Raw genomic sequence first — 15,286 nt, 5'->3', positions numbered from 1 at the left:
ACAAAGACGCTAGTACCATTTGCTAACAGTGCAATTGTTTTCCAAATGGATCAATACATAGTAATAATAATTTGGTTTTGATATAAGCATTTCTAAAATTAACACAATTCTCTTCTCAATACAGTTTTCTAAAGTAGATTTGTATTAAATTGAAACTAGTTTTGTATAAACTTTTTATTTTTTCCTGTTGGAGCAATGTGTCATACTAGGGGGAAGGAAGTTTCAAAATCATTATTTTTGCACTCTTTTCAGATATTTTTTTGGCGGACTATAAGCATATTTAGCACACACAAATAAAGTCAAGTCAAAATCAGGTCCTTCTGGATGTTTTTACAAAGATTGTCCACTAGCATGAAGCTAGCGTTAGTCTTACGGTTAGCATTCTTAGTTATTTATAGGCCACCACTTTGCTCCTCTCCACGTTCTGTATTTATATTTGGTAGAAAATACATCCATAACTCAGATTGTTAAAGGAGTGTTGGAGTAACAGGAGTTTCCCCCCTCGACTGTGGCCGTTTGTGGACGTTCCCTAAGACGCCGTCTGTATCTACAGAATGGGGGCCAACTGCTTGTTCTTCCAAAAGCTAGAAGCGGCCCTGTGGCTTAATGATTCAAGTAGATAGCAGTACAAAAAAAAAAGTGAAAGGTGACATACTGTGCAAAGTTTGCAAAGTAGAAAAAAGACGCGATAAATGCAAACCAACCAAAGAAATGAAAAGCGTTTAGCACTAAAACACTATAGCCCCTTTCTCATTGCCATTTTAATTCCCACTGTGTGCGTTTAGCTAATGGTGTGAAACAAATGCAGAGCCGCGCCTCTGTAGCCGGTGGAGCTGAGGCACTGAAGAGTAATGTGAATGAATTACCCAGCACTCGGCCTTCCCCGCTTTAGCTGTGCCACTTGATGTTAATGCCAATGGACACTTTGAGCAATTTAAACATTCATGCATTGTCCAGCCCCCAGTGCTGTGGATCGCACTGTTATGAAAGCAATGTGACAGCACTAGACCGCGGGAGCAGGAGTTGTCACTGTCTCTACAAGCTTCATGAGCTTCTTTAGAAGGGTTCTAAATAATGATACAGACTTGATAGCTGTCCATTCTGCCACGGCATCCAGTACTATATGAAACTGTGTAGTTGAGTTTTTAAAAATCTACTCTCGGGATTAGGGCTGGGTACCATTACATTTTTTCGATACCAGTACTTTAACGATACTTGGTTTCCGATACGGATACCTGAATGATACTTTTTCCGATACCTATGCTAAAATATTTGTCATCTAGAACCAGAAAATAATAATGTGTGGAAGAAATGTCTCCAATGTCAAGAAATGTGTGGGAAAAATTGGGAATAATTTGGGGGGAAATTGGGAAAACTGTGTCAAAAATAAGGAAAAATTGTGTAAAAAAAAACAAAACAAAAAGGGGGCAAGAATAAGGAAAAAGCGGTAAATTAATTGGGGGGAAATTGGAAAAAATAAGGAAAAATATACTGAATAAATTGGGAAAAATAGAAATATTAGCAACAAATTTGGGGAAAAATGGGGGGGAAAAATGGGGAAAATGGGGCAAACACTGGGAAAAAATGAAAAAAAAAATAGGGAAAATTCTTCGGTGCCTGCTTTCGAAATTTCTTTTTTTAATTTTTTTTTTTATCAATACCAGACTTGCATTGTTGAGTTGTACCCGGCCCCACTCAGGATAATATAGTAACTTGTCATTAAACTTTGTGCCATCTCTCATTATCTCTTATCTCTTATCTCATCACATTTTTCACTGGGGGAGGCCAGTGGTAAGTTTTTTTGGTGCCATTTTGGTTGGGGTGGCCATTCAAATTCCACCCCAGACCCCCCTCAAGCTCCGCCCCTGGTAGCCACATGCAGGGGGCCCCTTCAGGTTGGGGCCCGGTTGGCCTCTCCCATCGTGACGGCTCTGCAAATCAGTATTGGTTTTCAGTCTAGTTTTCAGTCGAAACTTCAGGCTGGAAAATGGTGATGACAGGGATGGTTTTAGCCAAGGGAGGGGTGTTTTTTTGAAAGAGGTGTGAACAAAGAAAACCCTTCACTTAAAAGGCTAGAGAAGAAGTCCAATCAGAAGTCCCTTGAGGTGAGCTGTAAGCAAAAAATCTCATTCAACCGACAGCGTGATGAGGATTTTAAGTGTCGGGAAGCTCCTGTGTGACTGAGAGCTTACACAAAAACTTGAAAATACTGTCTAACTCTTTGCCTTATCTTTAATCCAGGGATGATGCCAGTATAGCCACACCTGCTGATGTCGGTCGAGTCCTTTTCAAAGCTGACCTTCAGCGCTCTCCCTCCCCGCTCTCCTGAGAGCCCTTTGGTCAGCACTAATTACCCTCATACCTCCAGCTGCCTCTTCATCAGGTCAGCGCAGCCAGCTCGCATATGGCCCTCCAAAGCCGGGCGGGCGGGGCGGGGCCAGGGCTGGATACCTGTGGGAGCCTGATTACATAAGCTGCTGCTAATGAGAGGGAGAGAGAGAGGCATCTTTGGAAAGGGAAGGGGAAAAGAAAAAAAAGAGGAGTGCGAGTTCAAACAACAGTGGCAGATGCCTCCCCAGGCCGAGGGGGACTTGATTAGGCACGCACTATCCGCAAACAGAAGAGGGGCACACTTGGATCTATCATTTTCATCAACGCGGTGTGTTTGCTAAATGGAAACTGCACGAAAAGTAATTAGGACAAAGACTGTGACAAAATATCCAAAGATTTTTCTCCACTGACAGCGGGTTTCTGCCGAGTGCTCCGGTTAAACCCTCCAATCCAAAACATGCACTATAGGCAAACATAACCTCCCACTAGGCTATGGGTAATCGCGATGCTCCAGACAGGTCACGCTGAGGTACTGCAGGAGCTTTGTTCATGTGGCAGAAAAATAACTTACTGTTGCCTCAAGTTAGGTTACATTTTGTTAAGTGGCAACAATAAAAAAAAAAAAGGCAAATCCATTTCTACCGTCCCTGTTCTTCACCGGGATGAACTTTCACAAAAAATAAATGGGAAAAATGTGACATAGTAGCCTATTAGTTATTTATCTCGAAAACACTGTGTGACACTAACCACTTTATTTTGGGCCGTGAGCTGAAGGACGCTGGGACGGCCCTGGCTGACAGACGCACGCCTGGGCCAGGGATGGCACCTGCAATTATCCACCGAGGAGCACAGCACGGCACGGCCGGGTAGAGGGGCCGCTTTGATGAGGAGACTGAAGAGGCTGAGAGACAAGGTCCACTACAGGCGCCTTCGTCCTCCTGAATCAGCGCTGTGGGGTCAGCCGCGAGAGCGTGGCTTTTGTCTCTGTCATTCTTAGTCACACTGTGCGATATTAGCAGACCAGTGAGTCACCCGCCTCCTAAGCCACTCAACATGGCCCCTCATGTACATGCAGTGACAAAGAGCAAACATGCAAAAGGCCTGGGTGGATCATCATTTATACCCATCGCGTTCATGTGACATCATGTTGAAGAGGCTTACATTTAAAGTAGGCCACTCAGTTACTCTTTCCCACGTCATATATCGTGTAAAACCACTTACCTCCGACGTTAGGCTAACAATTACAAAATCGAGTTCCGCAATGTGGCTTTAAAGTGCATATGACACATTAGACACAATTTTTGCTAAAACATAGTTAACACAATATTATATTGAAGATTTTGCTAAAAGATTTCGCCCATTTTTCTTTAGTTTGACCGTTTTTGTGATGCTTATAGGTTCACTTCCTTATTGGACACTGACAGGAAGTGACATAGATAGAGGCAAACGACTTTAAACTGGTGCCGTGCCAACCATTTTGTGCCAACTTTACCTCTGTCTATGTCACTTCCTAGCTTAAAACAATCAACATTTCTTCATTAAATGCTGCTTCTCTGAAACAGAACGATAATTATGACTTACATGTAAACAAGTCATATTTTCAAAAGCATTAAAACCTGTCATATGCACTTTAAACATTTGCTGATTTCCTTCCAAAAACGAAATGTCGGCCCTGAATTTACATCTGAAATTCTGACATCATATTCTATGCAGTGAACCCAATGTAACTTCAAAAATACTGAGTCACCCCCGCCTCCCAGCCCTCAACATGGGCCCCTCATATACATGCAGTGACAAAAAAAAAAGCAAACATACAAAAAACTCTATCGAATTATCTCCGCCCATTAAGCCAATTCCTTCCCTAAGCATCGCCGTATCTATAGTTTGGTAATATAATTTTGGCAGATCAGAACAGAGATTAATGTGCGGTGCGCCTCTCGAGCCCCTGCTGTCATGTCATCTGTTATCCTCAGACGGGAGCCTCGACCGTGGTAATGCGGTTAGACCTTACAACAATGCTTAATCGCCACAAACCACGTTAGGCCAAAGGTAATTGTTTTTGCGGGGTGGTGTATGCGCGGTCGTCTCGTTGCCAACGGGGGGGGGAGCGTGATGGACTCGCCGTGGTTTGTCCTCGTGTGTGTGAGAGAGAGAGAGGGGGGTGAGGGACTTCATCGGGACTGGATTAGATCTAGTGAACAGCTCGTTGGTTTGTGAAAGGAGGTGGATCTCGTGTTTTTTTCCCGTTTGTTTTTTTGCACAGACGTGACTGAACGAACACAAGGAGCGGGAAGACAGCAGAGCAGGCGATATGAGTGAAAGCATATGGCGCTGCGATGATTTGGAGAGGCGGTGGCAGTCTGGTGGGGGCCGTGCGTGGAGGAGCTGCACTTTACATGAGTTGTATTTTGAGAACTTTTTACTTTTTCCTCCATTTGAACGGCAAATATAAAACTTTTTTTTTCCCCTTTTCCAATACATTTCTATAGACTCCAAAGTAAAAAGTCTATTTGGGTTTTGCTCATTTCATAAGTCGAATAATGGACACTCTATGAACAGTAGTTGACTGTGTTCTGTCAAAGCCATGACTCACCACAAGGAAGAAGGTTTGTCCCTGCTGTGTTGCTGTAAGGTGTCTTGTCAAGCCGCAATAAAGTGTTTTCTCCAGCAACTTTTACTTGATACAACAACTTAAAGGGGGGGGGTATTATGCAAAATCGTATTTTTCAAGCTTTACATCATGTTTTTATGTCATTCCCTCATTAAAAACATGCCTGAAGTGTTGCCTTGGCACATTCACGTATTTTTGAGTAATCTGTAAAAACTCTGATGGCGGCCATTTTAGGGATAGGTCAGACAGTGTGTGGAGGGGGCGTGTCGGAACGGGTCAGAGGCCTATTTCAAGACATTCACTACAGCCATTTTGAGAGAGCAATTTTATACAAGGCAGTTATTCTAATTTACTGCATTTACAGACCAACAGAAGGTTTCGTCATCATTGTAGTGTGCTATAGACTGGTGCTGTGTGATTGAAAAAAGCATAATACCCCCTCTTTAAATTACATGACACACATGCAGACATGCCACACAGGATCGTAAAAATTGGATAATGTGCCACATTCGCTCTAAAACAGGTGTTCTCAGCTGAAATGTCGCCGGCACCCAAACAAGACTTAGACTTAAATATAATGTAATGTATTGTCTTTTCCTCCAAAAATGTTGTTGAATAAGTGTATAGGTGTAAATTCGACCTGGAAGACTAATTTCAGTGTCACCTACCTCCAGCCGATGATTGCATCTGTCAGGGACACACCGTCACTTCAGCCTATACGCTTAGCACCGCACTTTCGTCGCAGCCAATCATCGCCCTTGGTCCTGCTGTGCTTAAGTCTCCAGCGTGATGGCTCGTACGCTTCCCAGCAGTGCTGCGGCTCACCTCCATCCCTTCACCGCCTCTTCCATTCACAGCTTCATCCTCCGCTGGTCTCCAATGCCACCACCAGTGTCCAGGCTCCGGGGAAAGACACCCCAAACTCTAACCAACCTATGTCGATGTCTACTGCCGGGGTCTGCTCGCCAAAAATAGATGTCAATAAATCTTTCTAATTGTTGATTTTGTCAGTGTTCGAGTCTGTCCAGCTTGAAATGTTTATTTTTGTGTGTAGAAAAAACGTGTCCCACTGGAAATGGTTTCGCAAGCCATTTTTAGGTCCTGACCCACCAGTTGTGAACCACTAAGGGCTAACACTTTCTAAGAGTAAAATCCACTGAACTTCAATGATTTGAATTTTGTTTATGTAGGCTTTGTATTTATGCACCACCAGCCACTGTTTGGTGCTACTTTCTGTGATTGTCCAGGCTGCTGCGTCTGTTAAAGGGCCAACTAAACTAGCAAAGACTTAAAGGCCCTATACCAGATTTTTCCTTCTAGTTGTGGAACGGCTTGTTCTGTCTTTCATTATACTGTAGAAGCAAACACGTGTGCATTGTGCATCTTATTAAAAAAATGATCGATCGTGAACTATAGGAGCTTATTGTGAAAGTATTGCGCTCTGAAAGTCGTGAAACGTGCTTCTGATCTTGTGAAGAATTGGGATGTTAGAAACACATTAGTACCACAATAACCATTTGAAATCTGTGTGTGTGCGTGTGTGTTGGGGCTCCACCGAAATAGTCTTGTTTACCTCGAATGTCTGGCTCCACCTTATCGAGTTACAAAGCCGGCCTGTGATCGATCTGCGCTGTGATGGCGAGAGGCAGCTTAACTGACAGCCTGACAAAGATCACAGAGAGAGCGGGGCTAATGCATGTGTCCTGTGATTTTTTCTTTTTTTTTTTTCCCGGAGACACCTGAGCTCCACGTTCTCTCTCCGCTCAATAACCGTAAACACGGCGGCCAATTGTATCACTCCGCCATCTACATTATGGTAAATTAGCCATTTCCCTTATCGGCTGGCTATTCAGGGCGCCCTAAATGCCACATTACAATTCCGAAAGGGGATTCTATTTTCTATGAAATGACAGCGTGGCCGGACATTTATCGTTATTATTAGAATAGGTTTATTTACCAGTTGTCCTCTGCACTGGGATGCTTCGCCCCTCGCCCTGTCTGTATAGGGTAATGGGAGGAGTTAGACTAGCCATTAGATTAGCTTGTTCTGCGCGCTTCTCATTAAAGCCACAGTGCGGAGCGTTCCAGATTATTTGAATCAGAATGACCAAAATAAAGCACTTTGAAAGAGGCTGTAACATACATATAACTTATAACATAGCATACCATCGGAATGAAAAGGAGGAGTGGCGTTTGATCTTAACGAACAGTTAGCAAGCCGATCCAGATGTTTACAGCTGTTGTCAACCCATCTATAGGGTGACCAGATTTTCAAACTTAAAAACTGGGACACAATTTGTGACTATGCAGCAGGGGGTCTTGACTTTATTTACTGTCTTCCTCATGCTGAAGGACAAAACTGGTGACGTCTTATGGTAAGATGCTAGAGTTGAGATTTTTAATTGGTTTATACTGTACTTAGTAATTGATAGTGACGGGGCCAAAAAAAACTATATATTCTAGTGTTATTTGGGAGACTGTATTGGCCAAAAGATTGGGACTACAGGGACAGATTCAGAATAAAACAGGGAAAAATCAATGGTTTTGGAGAAATCTATTGGGACGAGGGACAAAGGACTCAAGGACTAAAAACGGGGACTGTCCCTGGTAAACTGGGACATCTGGTCACCCATCGACCAGATTTAGGTGATATCAAAGCCTGGCTAGAAATCATTAATAAATGTACAGACCTTTCAGATTTTACTTTAGATTAGAGTGACCAGATCTCCCAGTTTTGAGTCTGTTGTCCCACATCCTGCTAGATTTTTCCAAAACCAGTGATTTGTCCCAATTTTACTCAGTATTTGTCCCAGTCGTCCCAGTTTTTGGCCAAAATATGGTCCCCAAAATAACTTGAAAATATAAGCTTTTGGCCCATGTGATTATCAATTACCATCTCCTCACCATAAGACATCAACAGTGTTGCCATTCCATGCCATAGTCCCGAATTGTGTCCCAGTTTTTAAGTTGGAAAATCTGGTCACCCTACTTTGGATATGAAATAGCGTGAAAGCGTCATCTGAGCTAATGCTAATGTTGAGTTTCTGCTGGTCAAATACACATCTAATGGGCCACTAAACGTTATCTAATAATGCGATATGGATAGAGAAACCACAGAAATCATAAAAATGCAAAATCCTACCTCGCCATGCTTTAATATAGGGCCTGGCTTCATCATTCATTTGTATAGGGAGAGAACTCTCAATCCGGGAAACTGTTGGGCAACATATCCCTCAGAGTTACAGGTCAGGTGTGCGGAGAGGCGAGCCGGCTCACTGCAAAGACATAAAAGCTCTTCTGCGGCGGAAAACTCCGATACAAGAGCTTACACAAACTTGTTTATCAAAAATTGGTCTTTTATTGTTTGGCTGCGACCAAGCAACCTATAAAGCAATATAGTCTCTAGTATATTATTTTCACAATCTCTTAAGTCACACCATACATTATAAACATTTGCACGATCATAGCATTCTAAAATAGCTCGCTGTACATAAAAAACATCTGACCGTAATGAAATGCTGGAAAGGCTTCAGTCCTAATGCTCCCAAAAGCACAGCATTCATTTTCAAAAGTCCCTTTTTTTCTTGTCTTTTTTTTGGTAAAGAGCAGAGTGCAGGTCTGTGCGGGCTGGACAAAAGGAGCAGGTCACATGGGGTAGAACTGTGAGGCGGCCTCAGACGACTGGATCTCTATCTGCGCCATTTTGAACTGCGTGCACTGCAGCCATTTGCGGAGAGCGGCCGGGGGGGTCCCGGAGGGCTGTCCCTGTAGACACTGGTGGTTCACCCGGTTCTGGATGGCCTGGAGGCGCAGGCGCAGGCCGGCAGACAGGTGCTGTGGACAAATGGACATGTTAAGCATAATAAAACAGAGGAGTATGGAGCGTGCTTCATATGAAACTCACCTTTAGGTTGGACTGAATCATGGGTAACCACATCGGGATGAGCTGCAATGAGAGAATGACACAGAATGAACAAACAGAACACAGAGATGTTAGAATGCTTCATTGATGCAGAATCAATATCAAGGAATCAATATGTCGGCATGGACATTAATAGCACTATTTCAGAGTTTTGACAGAAATAATGGAAAAAACGATGTTGTGCCGTATTGAGCTAGTATTTTTCTTTTATCACTCAAAATTATGTGTTTGAATGGATAAGTTCATACCCCATTTTCTAAGACTTTCTAAGACAAACTGCCTGGAGCTAGAACAGAGGAAAAAAGCAACAGTTTGTGTAAGTTATTGGTAAGAAATTATGGGTAGTGGAAGCAGAGTGGGTCCAATGAAGCCAGGACTTTAAAAACAACCCCACTTTACGACATCTGCAGATGGAGACTGGTGTTTTGAGGTCTGCCGGAGAAGTAGATGGTTTGGATTATGCAAAATGACTTAAATATGCATGAACGAACAAAACACAACTCCAGTTTGTTCCACAAGGGAACAACATTGTTATGACATGGTTAAAAAACAAAAAAACAAAAACAGTTAGGCAGGATACAGGCCCATTAAAAATGCATTTGATTTTTATAAATAGTAAGTGCGTGGAGTATCGTATCAGATTTGACTAAATAATTAATGAAAAAAAGAAGCCAAACCTTGACAAAGATGGTCGAGTTGCACTCCTGCAGCGCCTCCATCAGACTAATGACGTGAAGACACACCATCTCCACCATCTGACCAAAACAACATCATTATGTTCACAAAAACTAAAGAAATATCACTAAAAATTGACTGAAGAGATCCTAGGAGCTAATAATATATTTTTTGGAAAAATATGGTTACACACAAAGTTTTGATGCTTGGTAGTTCCTTGCGTAACACATACACAGAGTTCCAAGGCACAGCAAGCATAAATAAATGACTAAAAACGAAACACCCAACCCAATGTGAGCACATGTAGCGTCACTGACCACTTTGTTGTGGGCCATGAGCTGCAGGATGCTGGGGGTGACTCGGCTCCAGAACTCCAGGCCCGTGAGGATGGCGGTGGAGGAGAACTCGGTCTGGTTCTGGTTTTGCAGGGAGGGCGCCGCGGCCGCCTGCTCACAGTAGATGGTCCAAAGCTGGGCGAACATGAAGGCGTGGAAAAGGGAGCACATGTGCAGCACCGACGTCTGAGGACACAGTGAAGACATGGGTAAGGTGCTGGGATATAGGAAGTAATGTTATTCAAATGTTAGAGAATATAATATCCATGTGGCAAGACACTAAGCAAAAGGCAGTAAAGGCAAATCTAATGGTTAAACATCCCTCTGCCTCTTCAATATGGTTTGTCTCTTTTTGGCGCAGCCCTGGTTGAGAGTCAGTAAAAAAAAAGCGATGAGCGGGGCAGTTGGCAGACCTTGGACTGCTCTGGAAAGCCGATGAGGATGACGATAAGGTGATCAGCGATGTGGGAGCCCGCGTCCAGGGGGATGGGCATGCAGGAGGTGGAGCCCTGGTGTAGGGAGCAGTGGGTCAGCGCGCCCAGGAGCAGCCAGGACAGCTGACGGATGTGGGACACGCACTCGATGAATTCCTTTGGTCTGCAAACACCAGAAAACAACAGTTTCAGTTATTTCTTGAAGTCAGGCAATGCTCAGTTTATGTGGCTCTGTTATTGGATAAACTTAATGAATAAAGTTGATTCGGGATCATTTCAAACTTTCCAAATAGAACTCATCTTAAGGAATTATAAAAGCTGTATTTTGTGCTGTGGGAGAAAAAAATCCATGTAGTATTGACCTGTGGAGTCTTGCCTTAACTATAATGCTCCTATATTCGGTTATGGCGTCATGTGAAGGCAGCCTATTGACAAGCTTGTTTAATGTGCGTTCCCATTGTAGTTGTGTATGGGCCTTTGTATGTCTCCCCGTTTGAAATCTCTCCGTGAAGCCTTTCAGCCAGTGCTACAGTCTACATGTGCTTACCCCTGCTGCATGGTGGAGGGGGGGTGGTAGAGCCAGGGCAGGTAGCGCAGCACGGCCTTGTTGTCGCGGTGATTGCCCTTGCTGATCTCCATGGCGGCCACCTGAGCCAGTCCCACCTTCAGGTTACCCCCAAAGGTATCCTCGTGCAGCGGCTGGCAGCAGGCCTTCATGTGGCTCTGACCGACGGAAACAAGAGAGGACTTACACAGAGAAATGATGGATATGACTTACATTTAAGGGTTAAACTTGATACAAGAACATTCATCTCCAGTTTAGCAGTTTTTGATACTTTCAGTCAGTACTGTATTATGAATGAAAAAGACACTTGATGAGTAAAGACTTTTGCCAGATCCTCTTAATTCTTGCGTGGAGCTCCCTCTGCAGACACCAGGGGTTAAGATAAGGCTAACCGCCGTAAAAAAAAATACAAGCTGTCATTTTTATCCAATGGTATGCTAGCAAATCAATGACGTTGTAGGGAATGCACAGATGATTCACGGACAGAGGTATCTAAAGCCGGTAAAAGAAGAAACCACCAAAGTAAAAAGGATTACTCTACCACCTGTCACTCTTTGAGAGCCTGAAGGTGTCTGACCAAAAGGAGAAAGAGTAGGTGGATGTAGTTAGAAAATGGCACTTCACGGAGTAGTTTGGTGCGCAAAGTAAAAGAAGCTTTCTGAAAATCGACTACATGAAGAAATTAAGAGAGCCAACATTTGTAAAATCAAGAAAAGCCGTCTGAGAAGAAAAAAGCCCTTACTTTGAGCTTGGTTAGCGTGTGCATATCGGCGATGAAGTCGAGCAGCTCGCTTATGTATTGCCTCATGCACTCCATGGCGGCCGTGGTGCACTGGAGGAAAAAAAGAAAGAAACGGTTTTATCCTTACAGGCAGCTTCCACAGCGGGGGCCATCTTTGTTTCCCGCTGTTTTATGAGGCGGATGATAATAAGATGTAAACAGTACGGGCTCCTCACCCCCGGCAGCGTGGAGATCATGTGCTTCTGGATGATGGTGGATTCAGCTAGCCGTGTCCCGATATCTGCGCAAACAAACTGAAAACGGGCGAGAGGGGAAGTAAGGTGACTGTGGCTGAGGAGCGTTTGGGAGGCTCATAATTCGGTAGGTGAGCCAATAAACATGAGTATAATAATGGAGACGCCCAGTTATAGTCAGAGCGAGCCAAATACGTCAATGCATTTCTTGATTGGACTCGAAAGCCACTTCTAGTTTGCGAAATGAAGATAGAGAGACATTATTGTTCTGTTTCCTGGTTCTAGACGACAAATATTTTTGCATAGGTATTGGAAAATGTATCGTTCAAGTATCGGTATTGAAAACCAAGAATCGTTAAAGTATTGGTATCGAAAATCTAACAGCACCCAGACTTAGATATAATTATTATTAAGATTACTTAAAGACGTTTTACCTGGACCAGTAGCAGCAGGTTGGTGTCGGGCAGGGGCGACTTGAACTTGAGCGCCTGCAGGAGCTCCAGCACCACGATTCGAGACATGTAGAACTTATCCCTCTCCTAGACGGAACGGGACAGAGAGCTAAGTCAATGCCTGTGCCTCCTATCATCAGTTTAATCACATGTTGTTATGGGACAATCCGGAGATCACTGGTTTAAAAGGACGTGTCCCATTAGAGTGCAATAAAAGGTACACACAATACAAAGCGATTGATTTTTCATGTAGGGAGCGATTAGTCAATGTAGTTATTATTGTGACAGGCCTAAAGGGGAGGACAAAGTAGGCCAGTCGTCGGAGCAGGGAAGGGAGATAGTGACAGGGCAGTAAGGGGACTGTATAGAGGAAGAATGGCCGGTCCGGTCGGGGGAGTAGATTTAGGCCAGTCCACATCTCAGCTCCCACAGTCCCAGGCAACTCAGAGGAGGCTGTCAGACTGCCTCCTCCTCCCCCGGGACAAGCCGCGCTCTTTGTTCATGCCATGCACATAAAAGCGAGCTGCCTGTTTACAACAGCACTAGCATCTTACTGCACAGTTTTGGGGGAAATGTCGTTTTTAAGATATTTTCAAGAACTGGTTTCAATTACACGCTTGGAAGAAAACTGTTTTCAAGTGTAAGCACAGACGTGGTGTGTTAAAATTTAAGAGAGTAAATACCATAGTTTATACATCATAATCGGCATATACATTTACTGCACATCTATAAAGCTCATAGTTCTGTAGAAGGGCAGCACACATTAGGGCAGCAAGTTATTTAGGTCATACAACATTCTCTGCAAACCAAACTGACGCTCTCTTTGCATGTTATTTTCTAAATTCTTGTTTTCTAAATGAAATATTGTGACCCGAATAGGCTCCAGCCGCTCTGTAAATGTGATTCTTGTCGTAATTTAGCTCTTATTCCGTTTTCTCTTAAATGTCAACATGTTAAAAAAAAAGAAATCCACCGAACTGAATCTTCCAAATAATTTCAATCAGATATTGTTGGATTCTATTTGACGCTAGCTTTTATTAAACATATAAATAACAGTCATTTCAGTAATGGCATGAGTTTACTCCAAAATATGTTTATAGCTTCACTTAGATATTAAACTCTACCTCACTCTTCTTGTACATTGGCTTTAGGAACATTCTCCAAAAGCCTGCAGAACATCGTTGACATTTCTGGCTGTGCGGTTAAGTCACATACCTGTGCACGCCACTTTATAATTAAAACTTAATGGAGCATGGCGCTTTAGTAAATAGAAAATCCTGACCTATTGTTAAGCCGCAGGCCAACGGTGCCCTTGGCCACTGTTTGCCTTCTAAGATAGATAGTCTGCACAATGTGAAGGAAATAATAGTTAGCTTAACTTTGTCCTCAAATCCCCCAACTTTTGAAAAATCTACTTTTTCAACATTTAATACACGAGTACAGTGAACTCAGCACATGATATTAATCATTTCTTTGTTTTTGTCACGTGTTTTTATACTTTTCTTCAAAAATTATTATTATATGAAAGAAAAACATGTCAATACCTGCTCAAATGGGTTTCAAGTTTCAATACCACTTTTAGTATCTATTAGTTTAGATTAACTGCTAAGCTCTTCCCAGAAAATGGTTAAAGACTTGTGGCTCAGAGGGGCGGAGCGGAGGGAGCTGCGCAGGAGGAAGAGCAAGCAGCTGACCAGTGCAGGACACCACACGAAGCAGGGACAAACCCAGGAGGCGCTGCACCGTTTCAGAGGATCAGCGGAGGCTGAAGGTATCCAGGTTTCCACTGGGTGCTACGGTTTCCTCTACCTCCAAAAATATGCTGGTCAGGTCGACCCACAATGGTGGCTCGGCTCAGTCGCAGCGGCTCAGGACTAACACTTGGACACTATCGTGTTGTACTGTTGTACAATGACAAAAAAAGCACTTACTTACTGACAACCTAGCCTGGCCTTAGCCATCCGTAAACTCTGGTCAATTAAAATTTCCCTACATGTACGTCTGGGTCTGATCTCAGCGCGTTACATCTGTTGAATTTCAACAGTGAGCGGGGTCGCGGGGCTTGTAGGTGACGTCAAGCATTTGCGCCGTATTTGCTGGTTGTAGTTTGGCAATGATGGCGGATACGAAAGTATTGGAAGCTCTTCACTCCGTTCTGACTCGGCTCCCAAATATGCAGAAATTAAAACTGAAGCCTTGGAATGTGCAAGGAATGCTCCCAAGAGTTATGATAGAGTTATGATAGAGCTATGATAGAGCTATGATAGAGTTATGATAGAGTTATGATAGAGTTATGATAGAGTTATGATAGAGCTATGATAGAGTTATGATAGAGCTATGATAGAGTTATGATAGAGTTATGATAGAGTTATGATAGAGTTATGATAGAGTTATGATAGAGTTATGATAGAGTTATGATACAGTAGCTGCTTCACTCACGGGTACATTACATACGTCACAACCAAACGCTAGTGAAAATCAGATCCAATTGTTTCAAAGGAGTTCACCCCTCCCACCTGATAATGGAGCTCAATTGTGAACATCCAGACCCTTGTGCGAAATGAAGTAAGTAAGAGGGTATAGTAAAACCAGGCTACTGACAACCCTCCGTGTGACTCCTGCTGTCAAATACCACTCCTCTATCAAACGTTGATGCTCCTGGTCGCTAAAATACGTACAGTGATCTAAATCTTGATTTAAAAAACACCTTAAATCCAATCACATCACAGAGCACTTGTCATAAAACCGTAATTATCGTAATTAGTTTCCAAAATCGTACTGCTCAACAAACAGTGAGCAGGTTCCAAAAGCGATTGCTCACATCGGCCCACGTTTTAGAAAAACGGATATTATGGTGCGTTGAATTAGGGGAGGAGGGCAGTAAATCGATATTGCCGGAGACATAAAGCATGCGGCGCTGACAGTGGCAGTGGACCGTGTATCCATCTGGCCCCGCGCCGCAGACAGGCCTGGCTCCATCTTTGTC

The 15,286-nt window shown here is 43.3% G+C and overlaps 1 protein-coding gene across 2 annotated transcripts in view; it reads right to left on the bottom strand.

Moving 5' to 3' along the window:
- Window positions 1–8,292: 8,292 nt before the first annotated feature.
- The window catches only part of unc79 (unc-79 homolog, NALCN channel complex subunit), a 44,625-nt gene continuing 37,631 nt past the window's right edge, over window positions 8,293–15,286 (bottom strand). For both annotated transcript variants that reach the window (XM_079573244.1, XM_079573245.1), the window contains 9 exons: window positions 12,283–12,387; window positions 11,831–11,908; window positions 11,616–11,705; window positions 10,856–11,031; window positions 10,288–10,471; window positions 9,857–10,060; window positions 9,542–9,619; window positions 8,847–8,888; window positions 8,293–8,776 (listed from right to left, as the gene is read on the bottom strand). In XM_079573244.1, the coding sequence (XP_079429370.1) occupies window positions 8,588–8,776; window positions 8,847–8,888; window positions 9,542–9,619; window positions 9,857–10,060; window positions 10,288–10,471; window positions 10,856–11,031; window positions 11,616–11,705; window positions 11,831–11,908; window positions 12,283–12,387 (1,146 nt within the window). In that variant the 3' untranslated portion in view covers window positions 8,293–8,587. The remainder of the gene's footprint in view (window positions 8,777–8,846; window positions 8,889–9,541; window positions 9,620–9,856; window positions 10,061–10,287; window positions 10,472–10,855; window positions 11,032–11,615; window positions 11,706–11,830; window positions 11,909–12,282; window positions 12,388–15,286) is intronic.

Source organism: Gobius niger, assembly GCF_951799975.1.
Source record: "Gobius niger genome assembly, chromosome: 16".
Lineage (NCBI taxonomy): Eukaryota > Metazoa > Chordata > Actinopteri > Gobiiformes > Gobiidae > Gobius > Gobius niger.
The sequence above is the reverse complement of the archived record's forward strand: the minus strand, read 5'-3'. Positions and strand labels throughout refer to the sequence as shown.